Source organism: Megalobrama amblycephala, linkage group LG19, assembly GCF_018812025.1.
Source record: "Megalobrama amblycephala isolate DHTTF-2021 linkage group LG19, ASM1881202v1, whole genome shotgun sequence".
Taxonomy (NCBI): Eukaryota; Metazoa; Chordata; class Actinopteri; order Cypriniformes; family Xenocyprididae; genus Megalobrama; species Megalobrama amblycephala.
Genome location: NC_063062.1, coordinates 16636546 through 16663029, shown reverse-complemented (window position 1 = coordinate 16663029; position 26484 = coordinate 16636546). Strand labels below are relative to the sequence as shown.

Below are 26484 nucleotides of genomic sequence, written 5' to 3'. Positions count from 1 at the left end.
CCTCAATTGAGGTTTTTTTTCCCCACATTTTTAAAATGTATGCGCATCTTGCCGTTTCTATCCAGTGTTTTTTATATGATATCCCAAAATTTGCATAAAACAGGTGGATGGCAACATAGCTATTGAACAGACTAGAGTCGAATAATGACATTATTGTCTTCTGAAGAGCTGCTTATAGTTGAATATTGAACTAAATAGATTTAACATTTATTTATTTATTTATCCTTTATTTAACCAGGATAACCCCACTGAGCAGCTTGATAACAGTCATACTGGAAAATACACTGAACAAAATTATAAACGCAACACTTTTGTTTTTGCCCCCATTTTTCATGAGCTGAGGCACACCTGTGCAATAATCATGCAGTCAAATCAGCATCTTGATATGCCACACCTGTGAGGTGGATGGATTATCTCGGCAAAGGAGAAGTGCTCGCTAACACCGATTTAGACAGATTTGTGAACAATATTTGAGATAAATAGGCCTTTTGTGTACATAGAAAAATCTCTTTTTTCCAGAGAGTCCTGGTCAAGACGGCAGCATAAAGTTGCACAAGATAACAGTATGACAAATACACATATAAGGTCAATAAATAAAGTCAAATCAAGAAAAACAATAGCAAGTCTCCTTCACAACAGTTTGCAAAAGACATTTAAAAGTATTCAAAGGTGGAAGTACATCAAGCCTGAGTACATTTTGCAATTCATTCCAAACCCAAGGAGCATGAATAGCAAATTTATCAAATTCCGAGTACACCCTTGGGACATTCAGACAAATCTAAGATATGGATCTAGTGCAATAACTACTTGTATAAAGGTTAAAAGATAAGTTTCTTTCGATAAATATATACATATGAAATGTTCTTTTATGATGTAGAGATGACGAAGCTACGAATTTGTATAAAATACAGTGATGCGTAATGCTGAATGATAAATGGAGTCTAATTTCCTAAAAAGAGATGCATATATAAAAGATCACCATTATCAATTAGATCTATTTTCTTTCTAACCCCATAAAGGAAACATTTTTTAAACATAGGGCAAACATTTAGGCCTAAGCTTCTTTAACAAGTTATCAATGTGTACGTTAAAAGCTAATCTTTCGCCAAGCCATATACCTACATATTTAAAAGAACTAACTCTTTCAATAGATATACCGCCTTTATATTAGAATGAGTATGACTAAAAATCATATACATTGCACTGACTCAACCTGAATATTGTCTTTTTAGAGTTGCTTTATGGCAGAGTTTGAATTTGTCATTGATTCTGCTACACTAAACAAAATTATAAACGCAACACTTTTGTTTTTGCCCCCAGCTGAACTCAAAGATCTAAGACTTTTTCTATGTACACAGAAGGCCTATTTCTCTCAAATATTGTTCACAAATCTGTCTAAATCGGTGTTAGCGAGCACTTCCCCTTTGCCGAGATAATCCATCCACCTCACAGGTGTGGCATATCAAGATGCTGATTTGACTGCATGATTATTGCACAGGTGTGCCTCAGCTCAAAAAAATGGGGGCAAGAACAAAAGTGTTGCATTTATAATTTTGTTCAGTGTATTTTCCTGTATGACTGTTATGAAGCTGCTTTGAAACATTCTGTATTGTATAAAGCGCTATACAAATAAAGGTGACTTGACTTGACATACCTTTTGGATATCAAATCCGATGGCCATGTTCTCTCCTTTGCCTTCTTTGGATTGAGCTCTCTTGTCCTGCTGCTGTAGGCAGATCAAAACTTCATCCTCTGGCTTTGTCACGTCAAACACGTACTGAAAACCACAATGACACGCTCTTCAGCACACGACACATCTACACAACAACACACGCAAGTGTGAATGAGTGTCGCACCTGTGGGTTCTGGAGGAACGTGGCTTTGTGGTTAATGCAGCCTCCAGATCGGTTCCTTAAAGGGTCGTCGTGGCGACACCAGGAGCCTCGCATCACTTCCTCATCCCAGGTCTTGTGAATGCTCAAGTACGACGTATTAATCAAGCGGCACAGAATCAGGTCTGTGAAATACTTAGAGAAGTCATCAAAATCCATCCTGAGAGAGGAAAGACAGCAGGACGATAAAGAAAGGTCATGAAAAGAAAGGTTTTGAGGAGTTTCAATTTGAGTAAACGAGTTGATTCTAAAGTAAAAGGCTGCATACTTTACATACAGTACAGTCCAAAAGTTTGGAACCACTAAGATTTTTAATGTTTTTAAAAGAAGTTTCGTCTGCTCACCAAGGCTACATTTATTTAATTAAAAATACAGTAAAAAACAGTAATATTGTGAAATATTATTACAATTTAAAATAACTGTGTACTATTTAAATATTTTTGACAAAGTAATTTATTCCTGTGATGCAAAGCTGAATTTTCAGCATCATTACTCCAGTCTTCAGTGTCACATGATCCTTCAGAAATCATTCTAATATGCTGATTTGCTGCTCAATAAACATTTATGATTATTTTCAATGTTGAAAACAGTTGTGTACTTTTTTTTTTTTTCAGGATTCCTTGATGAATAGAAAGTTCAAAAGAACAGCATTTATCTGAAATACAAAGCTTCTGTAGCATTATACACTACCGTTCAAAAGTTTGGGGTCAGTAAGAATTTTTATTTTTATTTTTTTGAAAAGAAATTAAAGAAATGAATACTTTTATTCAGCAAGAATGCATTAAATTGATCAAAAGTGGCAGTAAAGACATTTATAATGTTACAAAAGATTAGATTTCAGATAAACACTGTTCTTTTGAACTTTCTATTCATCAAATAATCCTGAAAAAAAATATTGTACACAAATATTTTGTACAATTGTACACATTAAATGTTTCTTGAGCAGCAGATCAGCATATTAGAATGATTTCTGAAGGATCATGTGACACTGAAGACTGGAGTAATGATGCTGAAAATTCAGCTTTGCCATCACAGGAATAAATTGCTTTGTGAAATATATTCAAATAGAAAACAGTTATTTTAAATTGTAATAATATTTCACAATATTACTGTTTTTACTGTATTTTTAATTAAATAAATGTAGTCTTGGTGAGCAGACGAAGCTTCTTTTAAAAACATTAAAAATCTTAGTGGTTCCAAACTTTTGGACTGTACTGTAAATACACATTGTTTTGAAAAGTTTATTCACAAAACATTATGCATGTTCAAATATAACTAATGTAATACAATTAACTTATGTGTAAAAAGATATATATTTCAGAATATATTTTTGAAAGTTGTAAATTGAGTAAATTTTAAAAGAAAATATTATTTCAGTTTTTCTACATCAAAATTTCACATTTAATTTAACGTGTTACCATTTCTTTGTAAATATTTGTGAAATTTACTAATGATTTCACTACATTTTTTCAGTGCTCCTGTCATGACCATGTAAACCCAGTAACTTTCATATGATACGTGCAAAGATGCCAGAAAAGGAGGATAATTTTTGCACTGAAGAATTAGTGTAAATGCTTTAACAAAATACAAGCTTCACGTTTCTGCTTTTAAATCCTTTTTAATGCTTTACTGACAAGCTGAAAGATGCTAAATTATTTTCTGTGGTAAATGACACCATGTCACAGATAAGAGTTGAAGTTGGTGAAACACAGCAAAACCAGTCCAGATATGAATCTCACCAGAACTCGCCATCATCCTCCACGGTCACACCCAACCGCTCTCGCTCACTCTTACTGACTTTCTTCCACTCCTCTGAGCTAGAGACACACAGAGATGGATTCAGAAACAACATAATAGTGCGACAATTCAATTTCCACTGTAAAAAAAAGAATAATAATAAACCATCTGACAAATATTCCTGCTAATGGCACATTTCACCAATGGCTCTGGTAACTAATAATGTTTGCTTTTTTGAAACTTCCATTTTTGAAACTTTCATTTTACCACCAGTTATTGTTTGATCCCAAATTAATTTGGTGAAAAAAAAAAAAAAAATTGTGGCAAGGAATTAAGAATTAATTTCCTAATTTTATTAATTTGTTCCCTTGTTCTAGTAAATTGTAGCCACATTGTAATAATTCATTCCTTTGTTTTAGTTAAATCAAAATGAGGGAATGAATTAGTACAAACTGGCCACTAAAAAGTATGAATGAATGTAAAAATGTATGACTGTCCCTCCCACATGAAAATGTATTTAGTATGTATTCTAAATGTAAACTCAAATAACTCTGTACTACATTAAAATATAATTTTTAATGGATTGGCAATGTAAGCATGATAAAAATGTAAATACATTAAAATGGCATTAAAGGGTTAGTTCACCCAAAAATGAAATTTCTGTCATTAATTACTCACCCTCATATCGTTCTAAACTCACAAGACTTCCATTCATGAAGATATTTTTGATGAAATCTGAGAGGTTTTTTATCTCCCATAGAAAGCAACGTAATTACCGTCATTCAAGGTCCAGAAAAGCAGTAAAAACATTGCTAAAATAGTCAATGTGACTGCAGTGGTTCAACCTTAATGTCATGAAGCGACAAGAATACTTTTTGTGCGCAAAAACAAAAAAATAACGACTTTATTCAACAACATCTTCTCTCCCCCGTCTTTCTGCTACGCTGTTTATGTCCAGCGCTCCCTGGTTCTACATCAGATTTATGTTCCGAAGATGAACGAAGGTCTTACGGGTTTGGAACGACATGAGGGTGAGTAATTAATGACAGAAATTTCATTTTTGTGTGAACTTACCCTTTAAATGCATGTTATTAGGTCCCAGCACCAATGGTTTTTGGTTGAAGACCCCTGATTTAGGGCATTCACTCTCACATTTAAATCCCAAAACCTTGCAGTGTCAACACGGTCAGTATAAACTCAAAGACAACTGCTGTATTAGCATGAACAAAGACTGATTTAATGCACCTTTACAATGCTGAAATACGACACCTGATGTTCAGTTTGTCCTCCAGTAGGAGGCAGCATGAGCACACAAATACACATAGCATTTAAAACGCTCACAATCTTTGGATTGAAACAAAGCGTCTCTGTGTCAGCACATTTCCTGTTTTTCCATAGCTTCCTTTTTCTTTTTTACATGGTTGCCTCATGCATTATGTACAATAATGTTTATACTTTATTCATATTTTATTTATGAAGCATGTTTTGATCTAAATCATTTCTCTTCCTAATTGTTTAGGAAATGTTAGTATTAGGCAAATGCTGTCTACCAATTGGGAAATTTGTTTACATGATCATTTGAAGTGCTTCTGGTGTCTCTAGCCTTAAATCAAACTATTTACATCAGGGAAGGCCAGGGAAACTTCAAGCTTAAAATAAGGCCTAGTTCCCATTGCACAAACAACGTTGACAGTTCAAATGCAGAAAACACGGTAATTAATTTAGTCTCCTGTAGCTGTGCAAATTAATGCTGGATGCTGGAGACATGTTTAAAATGTGTACCGTTTGCTTTAACGATAAACCACACACTCGACAGTAACACTAACAGCTTGCAGATGTTCACATACCTGTCGCTCCAAGCACCATTCCACTCTTTCTGGCCCCAAGGGTTCCTCATACGGATCATGGAGAGCTTCTCTGATTTGAAGAATGACAGCAGGCCTGTGCCCAGACGTACCTTACGTACATCAGTTACAGCGTACGCGTGACCTTTGACCAGGCCGCAGTCTAAACGGGCTTCCATGTCCGCCTGAGTAGTCGCCTACGGAAAAGAGAATGAAAACAGTATGAAAACATGAGACCGGGCGGCATGAAAGTTGTGTTCATCACATTTCTTATTGCATTAAACACAATGAGTCTTGATTCGCTGTTACATACTTCACATATATATAATTCAGCTTTAAATGAAAATTCAACTCTATGCATAGTATCTGTGGCATGCTGTTGATTACCACAGAAAATGTAAACTTTTTCCAATATATTTTGAAAAAACAAATACTAAGTACTGTACATATAATGGACGTCTATGGGGCAGGACATTACATCAGAATACCTAATAAAATACACACTGTTTTGAAAATTATAGTCACAACACATTATGCATATTCCAATTAGGGCTGTCAAGAAATTAAAATTTGTAATCTATTTAATTACATGATGTAGAGATTAATTAATCATCAAATTTGGCTGAGAAATTACCAGATAAAGTCATTATTGTGTAAAGCATCAAATAGACATTACAAAAAGTAGCTTCAGAAAGAAATATTTATTTGATCCAACATAGAAATTATTACACAAACTTTTGGACCATGAGGTTGAGTAAATGATGACTGAATTTTCATTTTTAGGTGAACTATATTTTTAATGTTTTAATTTTATTTATTTTGTTAATTAATATGGAAATATGAAATTACTTTTAAATTAAATTATACTCTAAATAAGAAACTTAAAACTACCAGTAGGTGGCAGTAAATGTATTAATGATTAAGTCCTTGATTCATTTATTCATTTATTCGATTCGTTCAAATGGCTAATTCATTCAGGAGTGAAGTAAATTGTTCTCTTTATTAATGTTTCATTTAATCATTTGTTCACTTGGTTCGTTCAAAACGTAGATTCCGAAATGAAACACTACTGTGTATTGTCTTTATATTTTTGTTGGCAAAACTGAGCAAAAATATTGTGTCTAAAATAACACAGTATTAAAGGTGCTAAAGAGGATGTTTTGTTTTATACATTTTTGCACTATTACTTGAAACTGTCTTTACTAACGGATAAAAGACTATTTATTAGGTGCACTGAAAGTAATAATATTAATATACATCATCTGTGCACGAGGTAGGGCCTTATCGCGTAAACGATTGGCCCTCTGGGTTGTCAATCACTGCCGTGACGTTCCTTGTGAGAGACGAGCGCGGCTGCGCGCTCCAGTAACTTTCCACACTCCACAGGCGCTGCATGCAATGTTTTTGTCAGGAGACAGGAGAAACAACTGCAGATTATGAGTTACCTGCGGTGAGTCCGACATAATGAATCCAAAAAACACGACACAGTGAATGCCGGTGGTAAACACTCGTGTTCCGATACTCGTGCACGAGTTTTGGGAGGCGTTCCTTTGAAGTGAGCTGTGAAGGAGGGGGGCTGTTCTTACGCATGCGCTCATTTGAAAAACTCAGTAACTGTCTTTGGATTCTCAGTCGACGAAAAAATCCTCTCTATCACCTTTAACTTGTTATTTATTGAACTGTTGTATAAAATCAGTATTGCATTTGCGCTTGTGCAATTCAGACAAAAATAGCACTCGTGTGATATAGCTTCACTATATCATATGGTGTAAATATGAGACAAAACCTCAACAGGGGACAGTTTTTGCCCCCATATCTTGAATTTTAGGGTCATTCTAACGTCATCATATAGGCTTCATCACAGAGTGAGTTGTTGCCTTGCATCACATTCATCATCAATCAACTGTATGAAATGTTAGATGACCTACGTGGGTCTGGGGCGGGGCAAGGGCGTTAATAATTTTAACGTGTTTTTACTGTAATTAATTAATCTAATTAACACGTTACATTGACTGCCTTAAATCCAATACGATTACTGCAATAAAAATGCTTATGCTTTTGTTTATCACATTTCCTATTGCATGTCACTTAATATTAAAGGTGCCCTAGATTCAAAAATTGAATTTATCTAGGCATAGTTGAATAACAAGTGAGTCTCAATACAGTGAGTCTCAAACTCTATTGTTTCCTCCTTCTTATATAAATCTCATTTGTTTAAACGACCTCCGAGGAACAGGCGAATCTCAACATAACACTGACTGTTACGTAACAGTCGGGGTGTACGCCCCCAATATTTGCATATGCCATCCCATGTTCAATGCATTACACAAGGGCAAAACGTCTGGATGTGCACAGCTGAATCATCAGACTAGGTAAGCAAGCAAGGACAATAGCGAAAAATGGCAGATGGAGCAATGATAACTGACATGATCCATGATAACATGATATTTTTAGTGATGTTTGTAAATTGTCTTTCTAAATGTTTCGTTAGCATTTTGCTAATGTACTGTTAAATGTGGTTAAAGTTACCATTGTTTCTTACTGTATTCACGGAGACAAGACTGTCGTTATTTTCATTTTTTAAACACTTGCAGTCTGTATAATGCAAAAACACATCTTCATTCTTTATAAATCTCCCCAACAGTGTGTAATGTTAGCTTTAGCCACGGAGCACTATCAAACTCATTCAGAATCAAATGTAAACATCCAAATAAATACTATACTTACGTGATTAGACATGTTGCATGACGAACACTTTGTAAAGATCCATTTTGAGGGTTATATTAGCTGTGTGAACTTTGTTTATGGTGTTTAAGGCAAGCGCGAGCTCTTGGGGCGTGAAGCATGAGATTTAAAGGGGCCGCGTACCCTGAATCGGAGCATTTATAATGATAGGCAGTTAAAAAAATTAATAAAAAAAAAAAAAAAAAACTATGGGGTATTTTGAGCTGAAACTTCACAGACACATTCAGGGGACACCTTAGACTTATATTACATCTTTTGAAAACATGTTCTTCGGCACCTTTAAACTAACTCACTCTAATGGAGCAGCTGATCAGGCCTCCTCTGTCATGGACTTTCAGAACCCGCTCAAACAGCTGATGACGGGCCTCCTCCTCCTGGTTAAACTTCCCTTCCAGCAGATCCACGGGCTCAGATACACCACCAGTGAAATCCACCAGAGCATCAGCTGTGTTTCCACCATCCAAAGCCTCATAACATCCACATAACCTGATAAATGAGGGATCAGATAAATGAACCAGTTCAGTGAAGGACATCATTCTAATATGCCGATTTGGTGCTCAAGAAACATTTATCTGAAATAACCCTCAAAATATATGCTAGCTTCATTCAATAAGACAGTTTTCTTTCTGTTTATGTTGGTCGTGGTACTTACTTTGCATATGCCTTCTCCACCAGAGCACTCCAGAACTCATTACTGTCGTTGGAGTGGCAGTAGATGAGCTGCCCGTTTGCGGTTGGCAGTCGGTCATCAATGACGACGTCTACCCATTCCCCAAAACGCCAGAACCGAAAGTGAAAAATCCCAGCATAGCTCTCTGGTTTATCCTTGTCCCATTCCTGGTCCTTCCAATCTGGAATAACCTATAAAAAAAAAATACTGGAGTCAACTAAACCTAACACTGCCAGACCTGATGTAGATCAGAAAAATATGGCGAATAAAAACCTGAAATTCATGGAATTATAGGAGCTTATGGGTGAATCAAATGATAGAACATGCCCAGGTCATACACTGCGTTCCAAATTATTATGCAAGAGACAAATCAGTAAGATTTCGGTACAATAAACATTCAGATTTTAGTTTTTCTAAGAAAATGTTTGTTCGTTTATTTATCCATGTCTTTTTAGATAACTGGTATCAATCTCAGACAAAATAATTTGCCAGGTCTATGGAAACCCTACTTAGAGGTTGTTCCACATTATTAAGCAAGTCACAGTTCTCATGCAATATGGGGAGGAAGAAAGATCTTTCTGAAGATGAAAAGCATGAAATGGTGCAATGTTGTGCAAAAGGCATGAAAACAACTAATATTGTGTGAAACTGAATGGAGATTATCAAATTATCATAAGATTTGTGAGTGATTTAGAGCACAGCAGAACTCGGTCAAATAAAGGCTTATTGAGGAAAGTTCCTGTCAAAAAATGTAATTGTATTAAAAGGGCAGCTATAAAAAAAGCCAGTGTTGAGCAGCAAACAGGTATTTGAAGCTCCTGGTGTCTCTGGAGTCTCAAGAAGCTCTCCATGCAGGCTGGCAATTGTGCGTAAAGATGCATTTCAGCCACTCCAAACCAAACCTCACAAAGAGAAACATTTACAGTGGGTTTAGAAATACATGAAGACTCATTTTTAAATAGTTTTATTCACTGACTAATGCCGTACTACAATGGATGGTCTAAATGGATGGATTTCTGGATGGTTGGTGAATGGCCACCACGTTCCAACAAGACTGTGACGTCAGCAAGGAGCTGGTGGGTGATTATTTGGGCTGGAATACTGGGAAGTGAGATGGAGGGTATTAAAATGACTTTTGCAAGATATGTGGAGCTCATAACTGGCCAGTTTCAGCTATGGTATAAAAAGGAGGATAGTGCATATACAATGCACTATTGTACAATGCACTATGCACTATCCCATGCTGAAAAAAAACACCACAGCAATAAAACTGTTTGAAAATGTATTTCTAAACCCACTGTAAATGTTTCTCTTTGTGAGGTTTGGTTAGTGGTGTCTAAAATGCATCTTTACGCACAACTGCCAGCCTGCATGGTGAGGCTCTCAAGACTCCAGAGACACCAGCAGCTTCAAATACCTGTTTGCTGCTCAACACTGGCTTTTTTATAGCTGCCCTTTTAATACAATAAAATTTTTTGATAGGAACTTTCATTAGCAAGCCTTTATCTGACCGAGTTCTGCTGTGCTCTAAATCACTCACAAATCTTATGATAATTTGATAATCTCCATTCAGTTTCACACAATATTAGTTGTTTTCATGCCTTTTGCACAACATTGCACCATTTCATGCTTTTCATCTTCAGAAAGATCTTTCTTCCTCCCCATATTGCATGAGAACTGTGACTTGCTTAATAATGTAGAACAACCTCTAAGTAGGGTTTCCATAGATCTGGCAAATTATTTTGTCTGAGATTGATACCAGTTATCTAAAAAGACATGGATAAATAAATGAACAAACATTTTTATTTTTTAACTTAGAAAAACTAAAATCTGAATGTTTATTGTACTGAAATCTTACTGATATGTCAATTGCATAATAATTTGGAACGCAGTGTATTTCACTCCAAAATCAAAGAAATAAAATTAGATTTTTTTTTTTTTTTTTTTTGCTTAAATAATTGTTTACCAAAAATTAACCCTATTTTAAGCACTGTTATTTTATTTATTATAATATAACAATTATTATTTATTATTTTAGTATTTATTAATATTTGGAATTTAATTTTCATTTTAGTTTTTTTAAGTAATTTTAAGTAGTTTTTGTAAGTAGTTTTTCATCTAATATTTATTTTATTTTATTTTATTTCAGCCTTATTTCAATTACAGAAAACAAAATGTAAAAGTTTACTTTTAGTTAACAATAAAACTGATTTTAAGGACACCTAAGACCTATTTTTGTACATTTTAGGCATATTGTTTTTTTCACGCAATTACTAAAAACTCATCTCATTTTATAATAATCAACAACAAAAATAATTATATGATACAGTAAGTAAAGAATAATAAAATACTATTATGAATAAAACAATACTAATAGAATAATAAAATTATATTTTATTCCCAATTGATATATAGTATTTGTTATACTGCATTCATGCAGATTAAAAAAAAAAACTGTATTTACTATCTTTGGATTTTTGATGTATGACAATCTAATAAAAAAAAATAAATAAAAAAAAAGTCAAATGTCCAGATGCATTATGTTGGGTTATTTGTAAATAAATGTTGTTAATCAGATGTATATATAAATGATCAAAAAACAAAAACAAAACAAAAAAAATCCTTAAAGTTTTTAAACAGCAGCAAGCATCTGTTGCCTAGTGCTGCAACACGTCAAACACTAACAGTGAATCTCAGGTTGGTTTGCTCCTCCTCCTGCTCCCAAAACTCATCCAGAGGCTCAGAGCATGTGTGGCAGAATCAATAAAGTCCCCAACTAAATGAGGCTTTTTGCCCGTGGGGCCACAGAGGCAGAGGGGTGGGGGTAGAGTAATGGAAAGTGAAGGTTGAAAGAGGAGAGAGTTTATTCAGTCGCACACAGACACGAGCCACAAGCAGACGAATCCTTCCTCAACTTGAAGGCGATCCGGTCATGGGTTCAGAAATGGAGCTGACTTTCACCGAGGACCTGCAGCTGACGGAGGTGATGCGTTTGAGGGTGCAGTCGCTGCAGCAGAGGGGCCAGAAGAGGCAGGACGGCGAGAGGCTGCTCCTGCCGCACGAGTCCGTCTACCGTCTGGACTTCAGCGAGCAGGAGCTGACCTTCTCCCAATGGAACGTGAACCTGCAAGGAACGGGCCGTTTCACCGTCACCGGCATCTGCCAGCTCTGGACGCCCGACCTGACCAACCTGATGACCAGGCAGCTGCTGGAGCCCATCGGCCAGTTCTGGAGGAACGCCGGAGATCCAGAGGATTCGCCCATCAAATGCCTGGAGGCGGACATCCAGGAGTTCGGAGAAAGGATAGCCGAGCTGGCGAAGGTGCGGAAAGTGATGTATTTCCTATTCGCCTTCAAGGAGGGAGCGACGAAGGACAAAATCTCTTGCTCTTTGACCTTCAACAAAAACAAGTGACAAATCGAATCGCTGTATCCTAAAACCCCAGACAGGTTAGATGCTCTCTGTGATGGTCAGTCAAATCCTCTTTCTTTCACCAATCGACAAAAGCTCTTTGTGTTAATAAAAACTTTAGCTCTAGTCCTATATTGTTTCCTGAACTTTATGATGGTTTCATTTAACATTCTCTCCAGAAAAAAGCAACATTTTGTAGGAAGATTGTTTGTTATACACATGCATAAAGATATTGCTGGAAGATTTTGTCTGGTACTTATGTAATCCACTGCCATTATGATGCTTATTGAGCGAATCTACAGTAAAATAAATTGCGCTGTCAATCATTCTGTTTCTGTATGTCAATGTTTTGTCATTATGAAGGCATCTGACTGGACCAGTGTCCCTCTCTATCCACGACATAATGGGATTAATATCGGCAATCAATGAATGTGCCCAGCCTTTAGGCAAATGCCACACATTAGTTCTAGAAAGTCTGACTCACTTCCATAAACTGGTTCTTTTTAACAGTTGTTTCATTGAACTGGTACAACAAGACAATTCTTCAGTTCTTTTACGTCATCAAGCGTTTCCATTATACATCTGTTGACATTTTATGAGACATAACTGAAAGTATGCAGTGAGCTGTTAAATAATCTAACTAGTTCAGTTCAATTTGTGAACTAGATCATTTAAAAATATTGAGTCAGAAGTACGATTCTCACACAAAGAACTACCAAAATGGTCTCTGTTTGCTATGCAATAAGTCAACTAAGCAGTCAATAAATGTAAAATACTAATTTCTCATATAATCTTTGAAAACTCTTCACCCAGGAATAAATGTCTACAGCTCTGTTCCAAATAATTGTACAATCTGTATTTTTGATGTATATCGTTTAATTACATTCTAGGATTGCCTGCACTGTGAGGAGTATGTGTGACTGGCAAAATTTTGGCAAAAATCTTAAAAGGAAGACACAAAAGAAGCCTACCTTACGTGAATCAAAAGAGAATCAAATCCCAATTGATTCCAATAGGGTTTTGAGTTTGCATTTATATCAATGCAACCCTCTAAGAAGAATAAAAATACATAGCAAACACAAACCATTTTAATAACACCGTTTTATTGATATTTCATGCAGTATTAAACAGTTTTTTTTGCTAACAAACTATAAAAAAAAAAAAAAATGAAATAAATCTGAAAACATGAACAATTAGAAATGTTGCCTTGGCAACTAACTGGAATAAGCATATAAGCATAAGATGAAGCATAATCCTATTTGTAAATAAATAAAAACAAAGTAAAATAAAACTACAACGGACATAAAAATAAATTAAATATGTATATATATATATATATATATATATATATATATATATATATATATATATATATATATATATATATATATATATATATATATATATATATATATATAAATAAAAACAACAAAGATTTTAACTAAAATTAAAATGAAAGCTGAACATATAAAAATAAAACTTAAATTAAAAATTTAATTAATTAATTTTAATATATTTAATAATAAAATAACACTGGTACTGAAAATGTATCAAGCAAAAAGTCAACAATTTTAATTTTGATTTAATTACAATTTTTTTTTTTTTTTTTTTTTTTTAATAGAGCTTGTTTTCTGGGATTGTTTTCTCTATTAAGCACAGATGTGATGTTGCATTAGAATATGATCAAAAAAGAGAACTTAAATTGCAACATAAAGTAGCTGCACAACTTTAAGAGCAGCTTTAGCACCTTTAAATACTGCCTATGTAGGCAGCTCACTAGGCATGAGTGTGTGGCCAGATGAGATCTATGAGTGTGTGTCTGATGGGGCTCTTCAGGGGGACCGCAGGAAGAGTTAGCGGACAGTAATTAGACCTCAGGAGAGAACAACATATCTAGTACAGACAGAACGCACAACACAGTAGGAGATCTAATGCTCAGCGTACTGCGCGGCGGTGTGTAGCCGTGTAAGGTGCATTACTGCAGGCGCTGCAGTGTGACAGCGACAGGCAGGACGTCCCGCGAGGCTCTTTAATGAGAATTACGTGGAGCGACACAGATGGATGACGTACGAATGTAAGCTCATGAGTGAACGGAAGTGCTTTAAAAAAAACTATTTCCAAGCATTCGGATTTGGAAAACTGTAACACATGGAAACAAACAAGTCATCTCATGGGATCTGATGTTTGTCCACGATTGTGCATCATGTGTGGACACAAATTAAAATAGAGCAAGGTGATAACCCCAAGTCTCCAATTAGTCACAAGCCATCAACGCAATCTCATTCAATCTAAACAAGACTTGTCTTAATAACGCATCATTTTCTCAGTAAGCACATCCCATGGCTCAATTTGTAAGGATTACAGGTACACTGTAGACAGTGTGTAATGAGGAAAGGTTACATTCTGTGGGAAATGATGAGCTTATCCTAAGAGTTGCCACACCAGTGTAAACAAAACAGCAACAAGAAAACCTGGAGGGGTGGATTCTGGAATCCACTGCCTCTTCAATATATATCTTCTAAGTTATTAATCAACAGTTATCTTTCTGTTAAATTATTTGAATAACTTCTTCAACGTATGTTCAAGAATATATTGTCCTTTTTTAAACACTAGAAATAACTTTGAATATTGTCTGTACCTCTCACTGAGAGAAAAGAACATGTTATCAGTATGTTTTGGGAAAGTTTCCTGCTCAAAGCAGAGCTCAGATCAACTTCAACCTTGACCAAGCTTCGAATCATGTGTATCTGTGTATGTGTGCTCAGTGTTCTGTGCAGGTCCCTTGTACTGGTGGAAAACTGGCACTCTGAGACCTGCTTGAGACCAGCAGACACCATGTCATGAACCCAAATGGCCATCCAGTACCTAAATCCAGAGTCCCCTCATCAGCATCCTGACGAATGGAGATACGTTTCTGACTATCTGTCCATGTGTGGTAGATTACCAAATTTGTCTATTTTTCTTAACCAATCAGATTCATTCAACCTGAAATAATGACATAGTTAGTTGACTCTGTTAGAGTATAATTGTTATGGAAATGTGAATGTGCGCAGAGCGGCCTATGAACTCCTTGTGAGACCTGAAGCTGACTTCTGCTGATGAAACTGCAAACTATTCTTTAGTAAAATTTTCTTCAATTTATTATTTTTTTTAAAACTCCGACTCCTCATCTGTTGGATCGGACCAAACGGGCCAGCCTTCGCTCCCCACGTGCATCACTAGCCGCGTTTCCACTGCCGGGCCAAAGGTGGGCGTGCTAGTGCGTGCCAGGGCCGGTCGCGTTTCCACCGTCACTTCCGGAGCTTGATCGTGCCTCTTCGGTGCTTCCTCGGTGCCAAAGGCACGGGTTTTTCGGCCCGCCGAAAACCTTGGTCCAAAGCGGGCCAGCTGGGGCTTGAGGCACGGTCGAGGTGAAAGGCGGAGCTAATCGTAGTCAGGTGATGGTCTACACGCTGAAATGGGTTGGGTTGTGTGACGTTTGATCAAGGGAGGTGTGTTTAAGGGCGGTTTTTAGATCAGCGCTGTGGAGCTAGCGGACCGACAGTGGAAACGCAACTTGATTTTGGCCTCGGTGCCTAAGTCTGTGGCCACAGGCCCAGCCCGGCATGCTGTTAGCCCTGGCTAGCACTGGTCCGACAGTAGAAAAGCGGCTAATGAGCCTTGTCCGCCCATGACCCTGTCGCCGGTTCACCACTGTTCCTTCCTTGGACCACTTTTGATAGATACTGACCACTGCAGACCGGGAAAAACCCACAAGAGCTGCTGTTTTGGAGATGATCTGACCCGGTCGTCTAACCATCACAATTTGGCCCTTGTCAAACTCGCTCAAATCCTTACGCTTGCCCATTTTTCCTGCTTCTAGCACATCAACTTTGAGGACAAAATGTTCACTTGCTGTCAAATATATCCCACCCACTAACAGGTGCCGTGATGAAGAGATAATCAGTGTTATTCACTTCACCTGTCAGTGGTCATAATGTTATGCCTGATCTGTGTTTATACATACACACACAGAGCAGTCCAAGAATATAAACAGCTCTAAGCTAAAAATTATAAAATCTTGCACTTATGATAAAGTCGCCGTGAATGCAACTTCCTTGGAAACCCAGACTTTCAGACTTCAAACAAGTTGCTTCTCATTAAGCTACATAATATTGATCTGCGAACCAAGTCAGATACAGAGGCGTTGGTGACGACACACCATGGACAGATACAATACAACTCAAGTGTAAAATATGTAATATTTTGCAGGCAATGATAATTAACCCTAAGGGGTCAAGAAATGATGATCAGCTAGTACACAGTGAAAATATGGTGTAAATGTGCTAGTCTAGACTGAAGGAGAATGGTTTCCCACAGCACTGACCAGTGTTTGAAATGGAAAATAAGTGCCTGTACTCCAGAGTTACTCCCCCTTATTTGAAATCGCAGGTGTTGAGGGCGGTCAGGGCACTGGCCCACTTCGAGCACTGGCATAGACTCTATGTAACTCGTGATCTTTCACACATCTTCTGGCTAGTATATCTTGGTTCTGGGTGTACCCATTCTGGAATATTAACTTTTATGGACATTTAACCTATTCATTAACCATTAACTAATGATAAGGAGGTGGACCGCTGATATCGCCAATTACAGAGCAGGTTGTTTAAATCCTTAAAAACTTACCAAGGTAACCATGCACGGTAACCAAATTTATATGCATTTAGCAGATGCTTTTATCCAAAGCAACTTACATTATATTCAAGATATATTTTATGAGTTCATGCATTCTCTGGGAATCAAATCTGTGACTTTGGCATTGCTGACACTGTACTCTGAATTTGTTTTACTCATTTTTTAAATTTCTCACTACATTTTAAGACACCATGTCAAGTTAAAAGAGATACAAAGATTGGTAACTACTGTTTTTAGGCAGAACTTATCATTACTATGGTAACTATATTGGTATGGGAACAATAATAACATGAACTCACCTTCTGCCACAGAGCTTCTCTGGAGGCCAGACTGGAACACGCTGCCACGAACCAGCAGTTTCCCAGCTGCCCCTGGTGCAGATCATGGGCACTAATTCCATTTACAAACAAGTGCGGGTCTTCACAGAGCTCCTGTTATAGAGAGACAACAAGATTCCCATGATCCAGTGCTCCATATTCACACATACAACAGAGTCCAGTTACAGAAGGACTGCAGGGCAGTGTGTTTTTGTGAGTTAGAAAACAGAGCACCTGTAATTAAATCAGCCATGTTTTTCTGTTCTTGGTTGACAGGTAGTGTGTCATTGAGGCACAACAGCTTTGAGTACTGCTGAAATGACCATACCATTCATCCTAAGGCTAACTAACGACCCACTTATAAGATTAGTTTAAGGGTTAGTTTGTTATCAAGGTGTTGTTGTCAAAAATGGAGAAACTTTAAAGGGATAGTTCACCCAAAAATGAAAATTCTGACATCATTTACTCACCCTCAAGTTGTTCCAAACCTGTATGATTTTTTTTCATCTGCTGAACACAAAAGAAGATATTCCAAACAGTTGATGGGCCCCACTGACTTCCATAGTATATTTTTTCCCATACTATGGAAGTCATTGGGGCCCAACAACTGTTTGGCTACTGTCATTTCTTCAAAATATTAATACAGGTTTGGAACAACTTGAGGGTGAGTAAATGATTACCGAATTTTCATTTTTGGCATCCCTTTAAAGGGTTAGTTCACCCAAAAATGAAAATAATGTCATTTATTACTCACCCTCATGTCGTTCCACACCCGTAAAACCTTCGTTCATCTTCAGAACACAAATTAAGATATTTTTGTTTAAATCCGATGGCTCTGTGAGGCCTCCATAGGGAGCAATGACACTTCCTCTCTCAAGGTCCATAAAGGTAACCTATTTAAAATAGTTAATGCGAGATCAGTAGTTCTACTTTAATATTATTAAGTGACGAGAATATTTTTGTGTGGCAAAAAAACAAAATGACTTTTCAACAATATAGTGATGGGCCGATTTCAAAACACTGCTTCGGAGCTTTATGAATCGAATCAGTGACTCGGATCTCCTATCAAATGGCTAAACTGCTGAAATCACGTGACTTTGGCGCTCCGAGTCACTGATTCGATTCCTAAAGCTCCGGCCTCACTAAGCCATCAGATTTCATCAAAAATATCTTAATTTGTGTTCTGAAGATGAATGAAGGTCTTACGGGTGTTGAACGACATGAGGGTGAGTAATAAATGACAGAATTTTCATTTTTGAGTGAACTAACCCTTTAATGGTTCCCCATGATTTTCCACCAAAATAAAAGATTGGTGGTTTAATGTCTGAAAATGATGAATTTAAGATATAATATTAGTATTGTATTTTTATAAAAAAAAAATAACCAAACAAACAAAAAAACACAGTAATTTTGTACTTAAAGTATTATTGTTATTATCATCATTATTATTATATTTTTTAAATACTTTTTTATTTTACAGTAAACTAGTTTTATTACAATGGTAATATTTGTATTGATTAATTATATTGTATGCCTAATATATGCCTAATAATATAATCATCATAATAAATAGCATTATAATAATAATTTTACAGTCATATTTATGTATAAAAAAATATTTTTTTTGCCCCTTTTTGTGCAGCCCTATAAACAACACAGCAAACCTGAAGCTTTAAAAAAAAACTCCAACTGTATAAATAAATAATCATAAAATAAATTGCATAAATAAATAAATACATAAATCAGATTTTCCCCAAAGTATTCTTTCTCCCTCTCCGACTTAGAACAGATAGTATTATTTCAGATGCTACAGAAAACAACAGCTGTGGTGAGGAAGAGCTGCTTCATGTGACATTCATGAGTGAATGGCCTGAGTTAACAAAACAGACTTCTGCTTCAATGCTTCAACAAACAGTATAAATGGTGCAGTTCATGACAGGAGATTTTTAGTGGGCGGATGATGGTATTGCACTTGTTCAACTACATTGCACTCACATGCCCGAACAGAACACTGACGGTGAAAAAGGGAGTGTCCTGAATATATGCACTCTATGTAGCAATGCTCCCTAAATGTAAACACACTGCTCTGTGTGACCAACCATTCAGTGGCATTGGCATCGCTATTACTACTGCTCATACTTAGCATTAAACTTTGGGGTGTAACGTTTGTGTTTCTGACATGACTGATTCCTCAAATCATGCAAGTTTGCTGAGGAGATTTGCTGTTAATTTACAAAGTCATCAGGTCCAGGATTTTCATCTGGCAGATGATAAAACAGGTAGAAAAAAACAATAAATCACATACGATATGAAGCCAAATCTACAGATCAAAATCACTGAGCAAACACGGTTACATTAGCCGCTCACTAAGCTAATACAACCTTTAAGCTTGTCTAACAATGACAGTCCATTCAGTGGATTACTTAAAACCTCATACATATTTAACTAGTTAATGGAATGCCAAAAAGATTTTCCCAGAGCCTTTAATGGACTGGGTTCAGTTTTAATTGAAAAGATCTTTTAGGCTTGTTTTTGTGTAATTGCTGCTGTAAAGACAATGAAAACAGTAGAGAGGGGAAGAAAGATGAGAAGCATAGTACATGTCAAGAAATTAAACTAAATTGATGTTTCTCATTATCTTAAAAGACCTTCTGATCTAAAGGCTTTTGCTTAAATTGTGCTTATCTACAAATTTCTGAGCAATTAGGTTAGAGCTGCTAAAATTTGTGAATTGATATATTGGAAAAGCTCTAGAAAAGTGGGGTTTTGGACAATATTGGCATGAATCCTTTTTAATTTGTGATAATTTCGCACTGATAAGGGACTGCACAAACTATGAAAACATATTTTATTACATAAACAGTTTATACATAGAAAAAAACTTAAATTTTCGATTCCTCAAAATATCCACCATTAGCAGCTATCTGACCTAAACTGGGTTCTAATTGGTTCACTGTGTTCTAAACTTAATTGGCAATCAATTGTTGAAGCTATTAAGGTGTGCTGATCCAAAACTCTTTTACAAACCTGGGCCTAGTTTAAACCAGTAACCAGGCATCACAGTTGGCAAAGGGGCATGTCTGACTTTGACATGCATATATTGCCATTATTATGTAATCAAAATGAAAATTATTATTGCTGGTCTTCAATGATAATGTCAAGTTACTGTAATGTATTTGCACCAAAAAATGATAAAGATTTATGCTGCTATCGTCCAAAACCACACTTTGCCAGGGGTGTTTCCAAACTTTTGGAGGGCAGTATATTTGTTTTTTATTTATTTATTTTTGGGAAGAAATTAATACTTTTATTCAGCAAGGATGCATTAAACTGATCAAAAGTGACAGTAAATACATTTATAATGTTAATGTTAAAATAAAAGCATTTCTTTTAAACTTTCTATTCATCATAGATTCCTAAAAAAAATATATCAAGATAAGTTTCTTGAGCAGCAGATCAGCATATTAGAATGATTTCTGAAGGATCATGTGACACTGAAGACTAGAGTAATGATGCTGAAAATTCAGCTTTGCATCACAGGAATAAATTACATTTTAAAATCTATTCAAATAGAAAACAGTTTTTTAAATTGTAATAATATTTCCCAATATTACTGAATTTTTTATCAAATAAATGCAGCCTTGGTTTTTCTTTAAAAAAATCTTACTTTTAAATGGTAGTGTACTAAATATTGCACATGAAACAGATTTCATCAACAGCTCTACGCCACCCATTTCTGGCACAGCTCATCTACATACATCCTGGTTCAGGTGTATTTACATGCTGAGAAAACAGATTTATCACACACCAAGAATCCAGTTAAGACAGCTACAGGAAATTATTCCTGTACACAAACATTTACTCAGGCACATTTTGAAACAATAACCATTATAATCTTTGGCTAAATATAATAATGTCAAGCAGGGGACTATAAGCAGAGTTCATTGTTTTAACTACAAACACATTTATCTGCCATCAGTTTAAATGCAAAAGTTACAAGTGGTGTCCAGTTACACAAGATCTGCGGCCAGATGAGCCACACCTTCCATAAGCACAGAGCTTAGATATGATTAATGACAACATCCAGGTTATTTAGGTGATGAGTTTAATCTAAGCAGCCATCTTTAACAGATTAATGTGTATTAATAGTTACTAAAGGCCACTAATTATCAGGTCTTTTGATAAATTCCTTCATAATAGGTGTTGTTTGCTGACTATTCCTTTTGTAATACTTGAGGGCTTTGTTCAAATACTGAACTTTAAGTTCAGAGTAAATAAATAAAAGGAAAATAGACCGATATTTCAGACTTATTAAATAAATCTGAAAACAAAATATTTAGATTTCTTTAAAGGTGCCCTAGAACTTTTTTTTAAAGATAATATAAGTCTAAGGTGTCCCCTGAATGTGTCTGAAGTTTCAGCTCAAAATACCCCATAGATTCTTTTTAATTCATTTTTTTAACTGCCTATTTTGGGGCATCATTATAAATGAGGCGAATCAGGGCTACTGGCCATATAATTCTCGTGCTCCACGCCCACAGAGCTCGCGCTTGCCTTGAATAGTGCATAAACAAAGTTAACACAGCTAATATAACCCTCAAATGGATCTTTACAAAGTGTTCGTCATGCATGCGGCAATGCAGGCGTCGGATTATGTGAGTATTGTATACTGTTATATTGTTTACATTTGATTCTGAATGAGTTTGAGGCTGTGCTCTGTGGCTAACGGCTAATGCTACACTGTTGGAGAGATTTATAAAGAATGAAGTTGTGTTTATGAATTATACAGACTGCAAGTGTTTAAAAATGAAAATAGCGACGGCTCGTCTCTGTGAATACAGTAAGAAACGATGGTAACTTTAACCACATTTAACAGTACATTAGCAACATGCTAACGAAACATTTAGAAAGACAATTTACAAATATCACTAAAAATATCATGTTATCATGGATCATGTCAGTTATTATTGCTCCATCTGCCATTTTTTGCTACTGTTCTTGCTTGCTTACCTAGTCTGATGATTCACCTGTGCAGATCCAGATGTTACTGGCTGCCCTTGTCTAATGCCTTTTATAATGTTGGAAACGTGGGCTGGCATATGAAAATATTGGGGGCGTACACCCCGACTGATACGTAACAGTTGGTGTTATGTTGAGATTCGCCTGTTCTTCGGAGGTCTTTTAAACAAATGAGATTTATATAAGAAGGAGGAAACAATGGAGTTTGAGACTCACTGTATGTCATTTCCATGTACTGAACTCTTGTTATTTGTCTATGCCAAGATAAATTCAATTTTTCATTCGAGGGCACCTTTAATAATAAAATAGTAAAAAATATAGATCAATAATTCAGATTTACTGAATGAATCTGTTTCTAAAATAATTTGATTTATTTAATAAAAATTATAGACCATTATTTTCTGACAAAATTAAGATAGAATACAAAAACTACACACAAACTTAACAAATTCACATTATGTAAGAAATGACTCACATTATTTGCATCAAAGTAGAATTTGCAAACTAAAAAAGCAATTTTTCTTTATACCTTTGGTCTCTTCCAGGTAACTTTTCCAATGCGGTTTCCGTGATAGAAGAGGGACTGGTCCACAGGGAGGAAGATTGGGTCTTCAAACAGAGTCTTGTTCTGCTGGCACTGTTTCCTCAGGGCTGAAAACTGCTGCCCTTCAAACGGCTTCACTGATGAGAACATGCTGCAGTCTGGAATGACACACAGACACAAGATCATTATGCAGGAACACTCTGTGGGTTATTGACCTGGGAGCTGGGATTGCTTTACACTTACACCAATATCTCCTACATTTGCCTGATCTGTTTCGGTTTGTGTGTGTGTTTTCGGAAGAAATACGGTAGCAATACAGAACAAGAATTGAGTTATGAGTGTCATTTATAAAACAGAGCAATAAAAAGCTAATGTGGAAACACCGTTCTGGGGTGCGTTTCCCAAAGCAAACTATGGTCGCAAGTTCCGTTGATACCAATTGAGTTCAATGGGACTTACACTCAAAAAAATGAACTTTCACTGTTGTTAGTTTCACTCAAACCACCCTTGTTCACATTACTTAAAAAACTCATGTAACTACATGAACGTAATTTAACTGTGTTGTTTCTACTAAAATTGAGTATTGTCAGCTTTACTTAGTAAGTGTTTGTTCAGTCAACTTAACATTGCTTTGTGAAACGCACACATTATTGTTGACATAACAAACTGTGCAGTGGATCTGTAGTTCCCAGCATGCTTTGCAAGGGACTGCATTAGGAGAGTAAATTTAGGGATTAAAGTGTTATTTTATGTGTTTTTCAGTAAAGGGAAAGATGTTGTTAGTTTATGTTAGTGTTTAATGTTCAGTTATGTTGGACATTTAGAGTAGTTTCTGTAATGTTTTTGCATTTTTTTTTTATAAATATATGGTCTGTGGAAGGTGTAGGACCATAAAATTTTCACCCAATTATATTTGGTCTGAATGAAATAATACAATGCCCTACCTGCCTGTTAACGTATGTTTTTACTAGGCGTGTACATGAATAGTTAAATATTCAATCTGTAATTATTATTCGAAAAATAAAAATACTATTTGAATTTTACAACGTTGTTTTGCTGGCCGTAAATGCAGTGAATCAATGATAAATCCCAATCACAGTTATAACTAAATGCACTGGGTGGCGCTGTGGAGCATGTTAACAAGTTGATTGTATTTGATCACAGAACGTTGTCGTCTGCCTCACGGACTTTAGCTTGTTGTGTATATTGCCAAATCGTAAGCTTGTCTAGAAATGGCGACAAAAACTTGATTAAAAAAAATAACATCTTTCTCATTAAACGTCATTTAAATAAACAAATATATTCGAATATTCGTTTTTTATGAGCACAAATATTCTAATGCAATATTTAAAAAAAAAATGCCCATCCCTAGTTTTTACATACCCTCGCGCACTGTTCGTGCAGACATCATACGTCATCAACGTGTTTCATGTAGAGTTTATACAGACATCCCTCAGTCTCGGAGCACCACCACAAACAAACAGGACAGCAGCCACCTTTTACAGTTCCTACCGTATCAAAACAACAAGCTTATTTTGCGTTCACGTCATAACTACCGTAATTAAGAGATGGCAACCTGTGACATTCTAACCAGAGCTGTTCATTCAGACTCAGAATTATGAGTTTCCATGTCAACAGATTCAACACCGAAATTAATCTGCAGCAGTCAAGTACAAGCTAAGTTGTTTACATTCATTATTGTTGTAATGTTATGTGCTTTGAGACATGAGGTAATTTACCGCCGTATCTTGTGACGTTTTGCAGAGAGCAGCTGTGTGTGTGCCCACATGTTCATGTGTTTTGGAGGAGGCGTGGCTTTTGCAGGGAGGGTGGGATCATATGATTTCAATGCTAGCAGGCTAACGTTAGCATTTTCCAGATCACCTACTGCACCTTTAAATATACACTCACTTGCATAAATGCCCAGCCAGGTTCAAAATTCTTGTTTCATTTTGTTGAAAAGTTTTTACAGAGGGGATTATTATTACTCTAAAGATCAGAAAATACTGTCAGAAAAGAAAAAAATAAGTCATGATTTTAGGAATAAAATGTTAAACACATATATCAGGTGAATGATACATGAACAACTCCCCCCAGTAAAAACCTTCAGAATATAGATAGGAATAAAACTGTAAAGTTTGGTGTATGTAAAGCTGCTGAAGTGGAGATTTCGGTCTCAGTGCAGGACAGAAAATAATCTCATTGCCTTTAAAGTGTAATAAAATACACTACACTAATACACTAATTAAATATGTATTGTGGATGTTTTCTTTCTACTAGTCTGAAAGAAGACATGTAATGGAAGCGAAATAGGCTAAAATCTCAAAATTTACCAGTGCATGAAAAACACTGGGTTTGGCCTGTAGTGTCTTGCCTCAAGAAAACATGGGTTTGGAATGACATGGCAGGAACTATTCCTACATGCAGAACACATCTAAAAGTCACATGATGTCAGTATCACACTGTCATACCAGAAGAGACAAAAAGGGGGAAGAAAAAAAATAAAATCAGAAAAACGTCTCCAAACGTCTGATAAACACTATTGGCCCCTCCTTTAGTTTACTGTATTGTTCTGCTTTTTATCACTCTTGACGGAGCACCAGAGGTTGTCCTGCAGGATTCGCTAACACGAACACCACTCAGATCACCACACAGCTGTAAAAGCATTACACACGACTGCGAGAGGAGGAAAGATCGATACGAAGCTCAGATAAATCTGTTTAAGACACCATACACCCATCCAGACCGGAACCACACCATCCAATTGACAGCACAAAAGATCCTGGTTTCTGAAGACACACAATTAAGCACAATTTAAATCCCTTTCACAACACATGGCTCTTCATTCTCGACTATCAGGATCGTGAGAATGAGTCAGCGATGGCATTGTGTTTTCACAGAGGGTGCGTCTTCAACTGGTGACATATTTATTTGGGCTGTTTGAAAGGCTTCAGTAAGTATCTGGACACTTAAAATGTGTCAGTGGCATTGCATTAAAAAAAATTACAAAATTATGTTATCTGTGCTCAAATGCTACAGGATCTTTTCTCTTGATATTTCAAGATGAACATTTACTGTTAAATCTTGTTAAAATGTGAGAATCAAATATGATCTATTAGGCTTTTGAGGAACGTTTATTTGTCCATCTTTCAATTTTCATTGTATTGCATTGCATTATATGTTTTGCCTCCACAATAAAAACTACAGTTTTGATCATAAAACTAAGCATTTAAATATTATCAAAGACATATTATGGGGAGTATAGAGTGACACCTATACTTACTACTTACTAACTATACATATTTATATGCATTTTATGTGAGTAGACTGCTATAGTTATAAAGATTTCATTGAGTTACATTACAAATTATCAGAATTTCATCTTACTTTTTGGTCATATAAATATCAACAACTGCACCTAATTGCATATTTTTGCTTAGTCTGCATCAGCTTGATGTGCTAAATACGATACAAAACAAAACACAGGCCTATGAAATCTATATATATATATATATATATATATATATATATATATATATATATATATTATATATATATATATATATATATATATATATATATATATATATATATATATATATACATATACATATATATATATATATATAT

General features: G+C 35.8%; 2 protein-coding genes across 2 annotated transcripts in view; one reads left to right on the top strand and one right to left on the bottom strand.

Moving 5' to 3' along the window:
- capn5a (calpain 5a) overlaps positions 1 to 26484 on the bottom strand; it is a 32964-nt gene that overhangs the window by 5374 nt on the left and 1106 nt on the right. The window contains exons 2-9 of the mRNA XM_048168561.1: positions 22840 to 23012; positions 17274 to 17405; positions 8871 to 9079; positions 8512 to 8704; positions 5477 to 5670; positions 3632 to 3709; positions 1857 to 2052; positions 1655 to 1777 (exon numbers count right to left, since the gene is read on the bottom strand). Of these exons, the coding sequence (XP_048024518.1) occupies positions 1655 to 1777; positions 1857 to 2052; positions 3632 to 3709; positions 5477 to 5670; positions 8512 to 8704; positions 8871 to 9079; positions 17274 to 17405; positions 22840 to 23004 (1290 nt within the window). The 5' untranslated portion in view covers positions 23005 to 23012. The remainder of the gene's footprint in view (positions 1 to 1654; positions 1778 to 1856; positions 2053 to 3631; positions 3710 to 5476; positions 5671 to 8511; positions 8705 to 8870; positions 9080 to 17273; positions 17406 to 22839; positions 23013 to 26484) is intronic.
- ompa (olfactory marker protein a) lies at positions 11657 to 12318 on the top strand. Its single transcript, XM_048168564.1, has one exon. It carries the CDS (start codon positions 11821 to 11823, stop codon positions 12301 to 12303), a length of 483 nt encoding a protein of 160 aa, XP_048024521.1. The 5' UTR covers positions 11657 to 11820; the 3' UTR covers positions 12304 to 12318.

What these genes read in the sequence shown, in the direction of transcription:
- ompa (XM_048168564.1), top strand. Translation starts at nt 11,821, where the DNA reads ATGGGTTCAGAAATGGAGCTGACTTTCACCGAGGACCTGCAGCTGACG.